This window comes from Lonchura striata, chromosome 3 (genome assembly GCF_046129695.1).
Source record: "Lonchura striata isolate bLonStr1 chromosome 3, bLonStr1.mat, whole genome shotgun sequence".
In the NCBI taxonomy this organism is placed as follows: Eukaryota; Metazoa; Chordata; class Aves; order Passeriformes; family Estrildidae; genus Lonchura; species Lonchura striata.
The window spans coordinates 57,399,313-57,412,949 of NC_134605.1; the positions used below are offsets into that span (position 1 = coordinate 57,399,313).

The 13,637-nt window shown below is 43.0% G+C and overlaps 1 protein-coding gene across 1 annotated transcript in view; it reads right to left on the reverse strand.

Moving 5' to 3' along the window:
- PPP1R14C (protein phosphatase 1 regulatory inhibitor subunit 14C) overlaps positions 1-9,832 on the reverse strand; it is a 51,531-nt gene extending 41,699 nt beyond the window's left edge. The window contains exon 1 of the mRNA XM_021540621.2: positions 9,422-9,832. Coding sequence (XP_021396296.1) covers positions 9,422-9,706 — 285 coding nt within the window. The 5' untranslated portion in view covers positions 9,707-9,832. The remainder of the gene's footprint in view (positions 1-9,421) is intronic.
- Positions 9,833-13,637: the final 3,805 nt, after the last annotated feature.

Consider the following 13,637-nt stretch of genomic DNA (forward strand, 5'->3'; position numbering starts at 1 on the left):
AATCCTCTGCCTAAGAGTTTGGATATAATAAAAAAAAAGTAGTTGGCTAGCTATAAGCAAGTTAATTCAATCTTTAGCTAAGCAAACTAGGCAGTACTGCAGCAACAGCTGAAGCAAGAGCTGGAATGTTTGTGGCTGCCAGTGAGCTAGTTATCACCAGCACTCCTTCCCCTAACCAATTTTTGCACTCAAAAAGGATTCAATTTTCAATATCAACATAATTCAAATTCTAGGGAGCTCTGTAATGTTTTAAGAAAGAAGACTAAGCACTTTTACCTCAACACACCTAAAACAAGAGTACAAAATTTGACTGTAAACCTAAAATGGCATGATTGCTACCAGAATAACAAAAACGAAAAGACACAATAGCTTATTCCAGAACATCTGGAATTCTTTTCTGACAAAAAAAAAATGCACAATGTGCTTCAGGTACTACTTTTTAAAATGTAAAGTAACCAACTGTAAAGACTCAGGACATTCTTTATGTTTAAAGTGTGTCAAAATATTATATACCAGTCACCTAAAGTATTACTAATCACTTGTATCATGCTAGAGTTAATTTAGATATCTACTTAAAAAAAGTTGCAATTCAAGTGCTAAAATAAGGATCTTAAGCCACTAACATTTTTTCTAAGGAGTGCTAAATGAATTCCATTAAATATTACTAAGCATATTTCTCCCAGAGTCTGCAGACATACTCAAAAGACTGATTTTGTTATAAGGTAGTAAGTAACCTACAGGAGAATCACTGTTTTAATACTTCTGCCCCTTAGCTGTGGTCATCACTTGAGTCTGATGATGCCCAGAGTAAGAACAGGCAGTAAAGCACATTTACAATCTGTTTAAACTTCACCCCAGAGTGAAAGTCCAAGCAAGCTCATTCTAAGCAAGTATTGGTCTTTCATTTATGTCTTTCTATATTTTATGGAAGGAATGGGAAAGATTCTAGCGCCTAAAGGATTTAAAAGTAATATTTAAATACATAAAACAATGTGGAAAGAAACATCATATAACCAAGTTACTCCATTAAAAAATTATACCAAATGCAAAGAGCTTATCTGCACATAAGAAGGCAGACCATGTGACCTAGGAGATCCTTCCCGGTTCTGTGTCCTGGAAAGTAATCCTATTAAGACAGTCTGGTAAGAGGATTTTCATTAGGATTGTGCCATCATTTGCACTTATGAAGTCAAACACAGAGGACTGAAGTGCGTGCGATCCTCTTGTTGGCAGCATATTTGGAATGATGAACTCTTCTGAATCACCACTAGAAGTGTCACCTCTAGACTAGCACCACTACACACACTAGCCATTCACTTACTTACCATTAGGTCTCCTAATTAATATCTTCTATGCTACCTTTGCTTTACAGGCTGAACAGTATTGCACTGAATTAATAATCTACAAGTGTTCCAATAATTAAAGACCTATAGTAACATGTTATGATTTTTTCTCTATATTCAGATCCACTAGATCTATGCTACTGATAAATAATCACATGGATTGAAAATATACAAGATGCCTTCTGGGGCTGCAATCTGTGTGTTCCCTGAAAATAATTTAAGATGCCATGCTGAACTGGTTCCTAGAATACACATCATGCTTCCAGGGTGGGAGGGAGTGGTGGGGAGGGGAGGTAACAGTTCTGCTAATGAAATGTGATCCTCAGAATTAAATACTTATCACTTCAAAGAAGATTTGATTTGTTTCAGTGTGTACCTCTGCCCAAGCAATTCCTTGTTCCAAGTAGATCTTTAACAGGCTAAATTTATTCTATCCTTTGAAATAAAGTTGTACTGCTGCTGTAGGGGCTGCATACAATTAAGATTTTATACCCCTTCTCCAGCATTAATAAGTTCTAGAAATCTTGACTTCCATAATACCATATGTCACATGGAAGAACAGCAAAAGAAGCTGCTAATGTTTTACAACAGGCAGCCAAAAGTTGCAGTGACAAAGATGGATGGCCACATCTAACCTACTCAATTTGTGCTGTCAAATAGAAGTTTCTGGAGTTAGATGTAAGGCAGGGAAAAATGAGATCTTGGCTTTTGAATACTGCAGGCAAGACACAAGACTGGAAGAATGTATTGATATTGCTGTTGCCTCTTTATCACCTGTAGTGACAAGAGACAAGGGAACCATAACTCAGACTGAATCAGGTTAGAGATGGAATAGCTTTTTTTTTCCCCCCCATTGGTATCTCCTGCACTTTCAGAATATTATGTAAAGTATGGACACATTATGTACCATAGGACACTCTACAAACCACATATGTTTTTTTTTAGTTGGGTTTTAAGTACCATTAAAGTGTTTTTAAAGAGGCTGATAACCTGTTCTAAAGGGAGAATTATGAGGATGCCACCAGGGGCTCAGACAGTCTTTGCAAGGTATGAACCACAAGAGAATGAGTTTAGGATGGTCATGAGAGTCAACTATCACACAACTTGTTCTAGTTGAAGTAAGACTTAATTTCACATATTTTTATTTACATACAAGACCTACCTAGAATCATTCCCTATGCCTTATAAGAGAAGTAAAACATTCCATGAAATAGGTATTTTCCTCATTTAAATAGGGTTATTGTTATTTTTGTTTCTGGCATTTGCTTAGACAGCACAGGTTAGATCAACTAATGCAAAGCACAGAAAATAAGGAGAGACTGTCATACCACAGGGTTACAAGGAACCAACCGTGCTCAAGTCAGCCCAGCACCTTCAACAGAGCACAATATAACCTGCTCTCAGTTATATGGGGGATGGATCATCCCTGTTGTAGCTTAATTGTGCTACAAGTACAGACACATCCAAGCTACACTCAAGTCCAAAAGCAAAATAATGAATTTTTTGTTATAAACCTGAATGGTTAAAAGGGGTAGATTAATGACCAGATGCCCTTCTTCCCCTGTAAATTCACTGCATGATTTGTAGCAGAGTTTACCTTTTTTTTTTTTTTTAATCCATAGTTTTTCCATTGTATCCACATTCTCCCACCCACCCCCTCCTCTCCTTTGTTACCCTGGCTAATCAAGTACTGGCTCTATGTAAAACAATTTGCCTGAAGGCACACGAGTCTTTGTAGCCACAAAGATTGGAAGCTACTGTTAAAAAGAAGCACAATTATAAAATCTTAAGTGATGTAAGCAATCAATTATTTATTCACCTTGTTATAAAACAACCACACCTACTGCTTCAGCAAAGAGACCAGTTGAATCTTGAACAAAGAGGAAAAGGATAAAAAAATTGCTATGGAATAGCTGCTGAAAGATAATCTGTGCTGTGGAGCTTTAAATTGGAAGTCAAGAATATTGCTGCTGATTCAGATAAAACAATGAACCATGACCAGTGCAGAAATGACATCAAGACTAAACAAAGATCAAATAGTAAAAAAAAAAAATCATTTTATTGGAATCATAGAAAGGTTTGGGTTGGAAGGGATCTTAATGCTCATCTAGTTCCAACCCCCCTACCATGGCATGGGGACATCTTCCACTAGGCCAGCCACATCCAACTTCAACACTTCAAGGGATGCAAAGTCCACAACTTCTCTAGGCAACCTGTACTAATGCCTTACCACCATCACAGTGAAGAATTTCTTCCTAATACCTCACCTAAGCCTGTCCTCTGTCAATTTAAGGCCATTCATCCTTGTCCTCTCACTACATGTCCCTCTCAAACTGTCTTGCAGGCGCTCTCTAAGTCTCCCTGAAGCCTTCTCCAGGCTGAACAATCCCAACTCTTGGCCTTCACATGAGAGGTGCTGCAGCCCCTGATCATCTTTGTGGCCCTCCTCTGGACTCACTCCAACAGGTACATGTCCTTCTTATGCTTGGGGCCCCAGAGGTGGATGCAGTACTCCAAGTGGGGTCTCACAAGAGTGAAGTAAATGCTGAAGAACCATCTCCCTTGACCTGATGGCCATGCTGCTTTTAATGTGGCCCAGGATGAAATTGGCTTTCAGGGCTGCAGGTGTACATTGCCAACTCATGTTGAGGTTCTTGTCAACTAACATCCCCAAGTTTTCTGCTCAGAGTTGCTTTCAATCCATTTTCCACCCTATTTGTATTTGTGGTTAGGACTGCCTTGACCTGTGTGCAGAACCTTGCACTTGACTTGATAAACTTCTCTCCTTGAATTCCTTTGCACTGTTGTACACATTTTGCATGCAATAAAAAGGCAAGTTCAGTAGCTGAACAGTGGTACTTGTTTCCTACTAGAGTAGGGTCTTTAGAACTTAAGGCAAGATCTTAAGAAGTTCATTTAGAAACAAAAGGCTCTGATTTTATCACAACCAGGTGCTTGCTACCCTCAAAGATCCTTAAGCCCACTCCTCCAAAAAGAACAGCATGCATTTTGCAAGGTTTGTTTTAAAACAACATGCATTTCTTAGGCTTCCCATTTTCTGTTCTTGGCATTCAAATACCTTTCTGTGACTGCTAGATGGTAGAATAAGCCTTTGCTACACCTGTCTTGCCTCTGTCCTTTATAGCAACTCTTCAACTGACAGAAGCATGTTACACAGTATCCCCGCCCTCAAGAGGACGCCAAAGTTTGTGCTGTACAACATGGAGATCTGTCCAAAATAAATAATCCAAAGAAATTTCTAAGTACCTTGGTGGACCTACAAATTCTTTACTCCAATGCATCTGAACTGCAACACTCAAGCTCTTAAAGAAATCCTTTATTATGCCTCCTACTAACTTGCATCATTTTAAAGGAGTGACACTCTCTCTAGTTCTCAGCTCGTTCTCAGCCTCTTTCCACTTCTAATCCATTTAGAAAGAAATCCACATGCAATTACCATTTCTGAGATCTTTGTCCAAGTTAGAAGTCTATTCAAAGAGTGAGACTGTAGGCAAAAGTTTGTTTCTGTAGTGTTTGATTCAGTGGATTTTCTTACCAAATGCCTTTCTGAGAAATGAATAATGAATTTCAAACATTATCTCATTAGAGCCTGAGGCATAAGTAGTACCTGCTCATACCATCAGGTCCACATCACCACATGGCAGCCTTAGCAGCATGCTGACCAGGCTGTTTTGGAAAAGACAGTGTGTGGAGGGAAATGCTAGCATATCCCAGCAGCCTCAGGAAGACAAAGAGGGTGCTCTGCATCACTGAGCAACCGGGCAAAGACAAAGGGAGTTCTTGATCCCTGCAGGACTGAGTTAAATTGCTCCTTTCCCTCCCATACTCCACAGCCAACATGCAATCCCCTCCCTATTTCAGTGCTTCATGCCACTCTCATCATTGCAGTATCTGTACCAGAAGTTGGAAGAAAATCTTACACATAACAATTCTCAGTCTGGTGTGGATTTGTACTCTTAAAATACATGCCTGAAGGGTCTTTATGGGCAGCTCTTCCAAATGCATTTTATTGTACAGTGAATTTTTAAACACGATCTCAGGGTATTTCCATTCCTGGAATGGAAAAATAATAAGCTTAGACATAACACTCTGGCACTTCCAGACCAACATCATATGCCCTGCCAAGCACTGACTTCCATACATCACTAGACATACTCTAATAAAGTATTTGATTACTCAGCTAAGCTCAGTAATATCTCAGAAGGCAAGTCTTGTATTCAGCTTTTAGAGTGTGAAGTCTAGGGGCTCAGTCATTTGGTTTGCACATGTAAATCTCTACATTTAAAAATATTCAGCAACAAATCCATAGCACAAGCAAAACCTTTCTTCATTTTTGTGCAAAAATCTGTGTGCCATTTATAGCAAATGCTATCATTCTGGATAGACAGGACTCCAGAGCACAGAAATTCACCTGCAAAATTGAATGGTTTCTGGGGACAAATCCAGTGGTCTCTTTTTTTCATATACAAAGACGTACAAGTTTGGCAGGTGCACACAACATAGATTATACATCTGGAAAACTGGTCTGTCACCACTTTCATGCTGAACTACAAGTTGCACACCATCAAGGAATGAATAGTGATGATGCAAGTTGTTCTGTGCAGTATTATTTTGCAATTCTTAACCAATAATGGACTTAACCCAAAACACAAAGCATCTGTGGAGAAACTATTTTTAGTACCAAGATACCTAATAAGGGTCAACACTAAAGCCAGTTCAAGTCCTGCAATTAAGGCATTGCATTTTCAATATACTAACCTGCAACTATAACCTCAGTTTCAGCATTCACAGAAACCAGAATAAACAGGTTAGAAAACTTTTTTTTTCTTTTTTTTTAATGAATCAGTCCCAGAAGCAGACAACCAGACTGATACTCACCTGAAGCACCTGACCCGAGTACATTAGCCTGGCAGGTTCTGGTGCCAAACAAATCCTGCTCAAGTCTCTCTGGTCCTGTTAAAGTTTTCTACCTTGATAACCTTTACCATTCAGGTAAAGGGTCTTTTATCCCTAGAGTCTTCATCATGTGGAAGTAACCTTTCTAAACCTAATCTCTGTGTCATATAACTGAGGTCTGCATTAAAATAGTTTCAAATAGCTCCTTCTAAGTCACACCTTCAACACCATTATATTACTTGGCATCCAATTTTTAAAACTAAAAATGTACCAATAAGACAAGATCCACTAGAAAAAGAACACAAACAAACCTGTCTCATTATTTCCCAGCCTCATCTCCTAAACTTTGTCGCCATGCCAAGACAGGCTTATAGCTGGCTTAACTTGCAAGTACTTGAGAGACTATGAGTACATGTTTAGTTTTGAATAAAGGGAATCTTTCTGCAAGTATCCACTTACTGATGAATCTCAGCACAATAGCAAACATTATTTAAATGGAAAACAGTGAGTAGGCACTACATTTATGCAGTCCAAAAAAGAGACATGCCAGTCTTCTTACAGACTTTCAGTACACCACATTGCAAGCACCCTCTACTTATTTCTGCTCTTCCCAGAAATGAAGTGCACTGCTCCTTAGAAATAGAGCTCTGAATCAGAATAGCAATGAAACTATTACACTGGTTAGCTCTTCCAAGATTAAAAATTCAATGGCTACTTCTGATAACCTGGAAGATTTTAGATCATTACAGAACTTAAATGTCATTGCATTGGGAAGTTATTATAGTTCTTCCACAGAAGTTGAAGTAAGCAATTCCCAACCCCCTCCCAACTTGCCCTCAGACAGGGTTATTAACTGTCTGCATAGGTGATTAAATTTCAGCCTGAGAGCTACATCTCTAAGCCTAGAAGTAATTCAAGCAGATTCAAGCAGAGCATCTTGCATTAAATTGCTATTGTCTTTAATCACTACAGACATCATACATCTTCAACTTCATTCTGATAGCATATTAATAGCTTGACCTTTTCACTACCATCATCTGTGCTGACTCTGGATAGAGTCGACGTATAATAGCAAAGAAGAGCAGAAGATGACTTTAAACATTTTGCCCTTGGCCTTCAAATCTAAAACCATTTTTTTCTATTAAACCACTTTTTCCCCTAAAAGTCACCTCAGAAAACAAATAATCTAACAAGTTATTTTTATTCAGCTATATATGGTGTCCACCTTAATGCAGACCTTCTGAAGCATACATCCTTCTACTTTAGCTGGAAGGAACAACTATAATAAGGAAAAGAATGAATGATTTTCTTCTAACAAGCCTGTGATTTGAATACTGTGAAGAGCAGCAGCAATTCCATTGGGTTTTGCTTTGGTCCTATATACCAGAACCTTTCTTATGAACAGAACAAGCTCACCTGAATGTGAGAAGCACACAGCCCAAATAGGGCTGGTGCTTTTGAAAAGCAAGAGTCAAACCAGAGGACAGATCCAGCAGGCCAGACACTAACTACATTATCAGCTTGCACAGGCACAGAATCATCAGCTCACACAAACAAATATAAACACTTCCGGCCTCAGAAAAACCCTCACAGCCTACAGGCTATGTGGCCAAACAAGTCATGAGACTGGAGAGACAAGTCACACGAAGATGAAGACTAAGAACTGCTTATTTTTATTATTTTTAACTGGAGTATCTATCTGTATCTTCCCTTCCCACAACTCATGGATGTGAACAGTTAAGGAGGTTTAACTTGATACATGCATATTTTTATGTGTCATTCTAACAAATTTGCCAATAAATCACTTTTGAGATTAAAGGCGTTTCTTTAAACATTTGTATTATGTGTGTGCTATATATTCCATCCAGGTTATTTATATATTCACATCCACCCAAGACATCCACACCTCAAGGACTGTCAAGCTCTTGTCTTTCTAGCTCCAGCATCCTCAGGAGTGAGATGCTGGCTCCTGGACATGCTAGCTGCAAAATTCACATCTGGCTTCAACAAATCTCACTTTCACTTCAGAAGTCTCTAACAAAAGTGGATAGACTACTGATGGGAAAAGTATGTGTGAACCTCAGTTTAGCCTCAACATTTTGGTAAGACTAAATACTCGAGGTGGAAGGAGATATGATCCATTGGGGATTAGGTCTACATTTTTAATGAAGCTTGACAACACAAAGTACTGGTACTTCCTTTATTTACAACATCGTTATCTCCAAAAGGAAGACAACAGTTGCCATTTCTTTGAACAGTCTTGAAACATCCTCCTGCTAATCTGTCCTCTACAAAAGAGAATTCATCCTGACAACATTCGCTCTTTGCCCAGAGTAGCAGTAAAACAGATTTGATACATACAAATCACGTACGTACAAGCCCCCAGCGTTTTCGATTCTCGTCCTAATGACGCCCGAATTGCTCACTGAGATTTCTCAGCCAGTATCTACCCCGCTCTGGTAGGTCGGGATAACGCTAAACCACGATCCAGAGGGGGCCGTACCCGCACCGGAGTCTTTCCTCTACACCAGCCGCCCCCGCGCAGCCCCCGCGCAGGTCCCGCTCCCTCCTGCGGCTCGCCCTGTGCCCAGCACACCGCTCCGCTCCCCGACCCGCCGAGCTCCCGGCGCTGGGCCGGCTCGCCTCTAACGGAGGCTGACGCCCGCCCAGCCCGTGGAAGGCGCCTCGGAGCGCCGGTCCGCCCTGCCCTGGAAGGCTGCGGGGACAGCGGCTCCCGGGCACCACAGCCGCGGGCGAACCTCCTGCCATTCCCGAACCAGCCGCAGCCGCCGGGGCCCCCCCGGAGGAGAAGGACCCCTCCGTGCCCGGCCGTGCGGCAGCCACCGCCCGTCCCCAAAGGGCGGTCCCCTCCTATTCACCTCAGGAGGGCACGGGGAACACCCTTTCTAGAGGACATGGGGGATCTTTCACCATTCCCTGGGCCGAGGCACCACTGAGGCGCGGGGCAGCGGCAGGGTGGAGGCGGTGGACCGGGAATGTCATTTGGAGGTGGCTGTGACAGCGCTCCTCTGCCCACCGCCGAAATGCGACTCGGGCCAGGAGGAGGATGCCGGGGGCGAAGGACACAGCGGCGGGCGAGGGGACTGAGGCGACAGCAACCGCGCCGGGGACCCCGCGACCCCGCGACCCCGGCCCCGCACCTCGCAGCCGTAGAGCTGCCCCAGCTGCTCCACGATCCACTCCTCCAGCACCAGCCGCTTCCGCAGCTCCTTCCGATCGTATTTCACCGTCACTTTCCCCTGCTGGTGGCGCCGCTGCTGGACCTGCACCACGGCCGCCGCTGCCGACACCGAGTCCTCCCGGGAGGAGCTGCCGGAGGAGCCGCCGCTCCCGCCGCCGCCACGGGGGCTCTGGAAGAAAACGCGGTTCCCGCCGCCTCCGCCCGCTGCTGCCGCCGCCTCGCTGCCCCCGGTCGCCACCGACATGCTCCGCTCCGCCGCGGCTCCCGCCGAGCCGAAAGGCGCCCGCCGCCGCTACCGCCGGGCCGCAGCAGCCGCCGCTCACGCGTGTGCTCCGCTCCCCCGCACCTGCCGCTTAAAGCCTCGCATGGCTCGGCGGCGCAGCGGCCCCGCCGCCGGGGGTGGGCCCGGACCGGCTGGGGCGGGGACAGAGGAGGGGCTGTGCGGCTCGGCACGGCTCGGCACGGCACGGCACGGCTCGGGTTGGCGTAGCGCGGCACGCTCGGAGCGGCTCGGCTCGGCTCGGCACGGCGTGCCCGGCGTCAGCAGCTGGGAGCGGAGCGCGGAGTACCCCGAGAGTGCCGCGGGGCTGCCCCGGTACCGGCGAGCGTGGGCGGCCGCTCCTCCCCGTCGGCGGAACGGCTGCGCCCACGGCAGGGCGCTCCCGGGGAGCGTTCGCTCGCTGGGTGGTTTATGACTTTTTTTTTTCTATAAGGAAATGCAGTATTGCTCCGTCACGCACACGACGTTTATATACATTGCCTACCTGCAGCACTAAAACGCTGAACGCGATCGTTTTCTTCTCTTCGTGGTGTGTGTGGGCATGGGTACGCGTGAATGATTTCAAGATAGTGAACGCCAAGAGCTGGTATTTCAAGCTCTCAGCAAGCAGTGTAAAAATTAGCCATGTGGAGATGGCTTTCTGGAACACACAGGTTAGCATCAGTGCTTTCAGCCGCTTCTTGTCTCTCAGGAGATACTGAGTGAAATCACTGATGTCCCATCCTACACACCAAAATGTGCCTATGACTGCAAGTAAGCAGCCAACAGAGCACAGGCACTGGTTAGGGATGCCAAACCATCCCCATTAGCAAAGAGGTTCGCCTGTGACAAGGGGCAGAAGTCGACCTCTTGCATGTGCAGAGCGGGGACTGGGAGTGCTTGCATACCCAAGTTTGGGTATGGCTGTGGGAATTATCTACTGTCCACATTGTCGTGGGGGTAAATGTCTTAAGTCAGCAGGGAGCAAAGGGGAAGGAGGCATGGATTGCTGGCCACATCTGCCCGGTGTATCTGCTTCAGTCAGATCTTTGATGCTGTTTGGCGTGGCCATGTAGTAGCAGTGACATTTCAGCTTCTGCTCTCGGCATGTGATACACCATTCAGAAAGAGACTGGCATGAGGCATTTGAGCCTCATGAGGCTATTTAGGTAAAACACAAATTGTGCCACTAAAGGGATCATAATTGATAAAATCTTATTACTGCTCTGAAATGCTATGATAGCTTTTAGATTTTCATCTAAAAAAGCACTAGTTTTTCAAAGCAAAGTATATGGAGTTAAGCTCCTTATCGTTGTGTAGGGACCACATGATTTTCAGAGAAACTGAGCAATTGCAACTAGGTACCAGTGTAGGTCACACTTGAAGCTTGTGCTGCAAGCAGAACTTGAGAAAAATCATATTCCACAAATCTGAGTTTATGCAAGAAGTCTGCCCTATTCACAGGGCAGCCATTACGCAAGTGAATATCAACTTCCAGATGGGTAGTGCTGCCTGCCTGGCTTTTATAACTCTAGGCTTGTGTAAATGAGTAGGAAAATACCATCATCACAACTTGTTCTTAGAGAAACCAAAAAGAATACAAAAGAGTTTTTGAAAGAGGGGAGTGGCTGTTTTTTAAACTTTTGTGTTTGGAGTGGCCTATAATTTGGGTCTACAGTTCTGCATGTCATGTTGGAAATCTGGTGCTGACGTACTCAGCCACAAAACTTGAAACTTTCTTGTTCAGAGCAGGAACATTTTCATCTTTATAGACTGGTTGATGTTTACAGTTGCTGAGAAAAAATTGATTAATGTGAAAGAAGGTCAATATTGCTTAAGAGGCTTTTAAAAGTCATATTAAGCATCATACTTAGGATATATGCTATGAGATATAAAGTAGGAATACCCAAACTTTCACCATAATAGGATTTTTTCTGAAGGCAAAAGAACACTGAGGTGTTCCACACTGGACCTAAGCTGACTAGAGCTTTTTCTTCTCTGCTGTAGCAAATATCAGGTGAACAGATGGCTAAAATATTTTCTTTGAGTGTGAGAATCCAAGAGGTCTAAGCTGAAGGACTTTTCTGATACTATCATTAACAGGATATTGTAATCACTGCAGACATTTAAAATCTGGTACCCGCTATTCAAATAACACTTCCATAACACAGTGAAAGTAGAAAATGAGATACTGGTGATTAAAAAGCATTTCCTCAGAGGTTATAATTTCAAAGTTACAATTCTAACATAATGCATAGTGCTTGGTAAATGTGGGTGGATGAGAAACTGGTAGAACTGCCAGCATTGTCATGAGGCAGTTTTATGTGCCATTGGTTTTTCATTCAGTTTTTAAAGTGAGTGCATTCCTCAGGAAGCCAGAGCAAAACCTGCTGCCAAGAATCTTTTCTGCAGTGATTTTGCTTCATTTGAAAGAAAGAACTAGTTGTTTAAAAGTCAAAGTTGAGCAAAAACATTTAGATCTGCTAATATCCCGGGAATGAGCAATGCAGTACAGTGTGGGCACAAGCTCTGCTTTACTCCTGAGTGGCTGAAGGCATATGAGACCATTTCTTAGAGAAAGAAGTTTCCTCACAAATACTTCTCCATACTGCAACAGAACCATTAATGGTTACACGCATAGCAAATACAAGAGTAAATGTGGCAGGGGAGAGACAATCCTTCCCAAAACTTCAGCCTTAGTTTTAGACCTATCTTAAAGAATTAATTCAGGGAATAAGAGAATAGGCTTCAGAGAAGAAGTTTTTCAGCAGCTGAATCAAAATCACAGTGCAGCATTTAATCTAAAACTAATGGTTGATCAATAAAGCCAAAGCGGAGATAAAATACTACACTTTTGAAATATTGTGCTCTTTCAGTGTGATCACATCTAGATCTCTCTCACAAGAGCATTGTATCAGGTGACAGGACAAGTAAAGAACAGGCGACATGAAATAGTAAACACCAAAGGCAGAGGAACACATGCATAACTTGCACTTTCTTATGTTTCTTTCCCAAAGAGTGGATGTGGGAATCTCTTGTGAATGTAAGCAACATGAGGCTGTATCCACTTCCCATGTAGATATCGTACAGTCCTATTCTGTTTTCCAGCCAAAGAAAATAATACAGAACATATGGACTAAATTTTCAGGAGGCTTAGGCAGTGACCCTTAGGGATTCAAGGCCCTGGGCATTAATTGGCTTTTCACCTTTAGTAACCCTCTATGACAGCACATTTATTCTCTTCCTAAACAATTGACACTGCTGGCCACAAATGTCAGCATAGACTCATTTCTATGCCTAAGAGGTTCTTCTCCAGGCAAGCTTGCTGTTTAGGAAATTAACTTTAGATTTGTTATCTCCAGTGATAGTCTGAATACCCATTTTCCTATGCTGTCAAATACTACAATGACCAAAATCAAGACCTCTTCTGTAATGCTGCTTTCCATAGGTTTTCCTTCTCCAGAGGCTGCTCGAAGGAAGGACCTCTGCAGCTTGTGTCTTCTCCGTGGCTTTCCATTGTTTCATAGCAACTTCTCTTATGTTTTTCCATGCTTTTTTCTGAACAGCTTTGGAAATAATAGTTGCTGGACTCTGAAGTAAACCAGTATCTGTCATGAAATTTCTTTTTTTTCAGCATTTGTTATTTTCCTGAGGCATTTGTCTTTCAGGGATTCATGTGAGTTTAGTTCTGGTGCTTTCTACCTCACATGATAAGGTATTCATGAAGAAAATTAAGAGCTGAGTGAAAGACTCATAGCTGGAGATTTTCAGCAACCCAGAATTGTTTAAAACTGAAAAGTACACGCCAGTTGGTGATTTTATTTCCTTATTGAAATGCACATTTGCTTTTACATGTTCTCAGAATCATACGAGTCATTTCATGCTTGTATTCCTTGGCTTGTTAACAAAATACTGA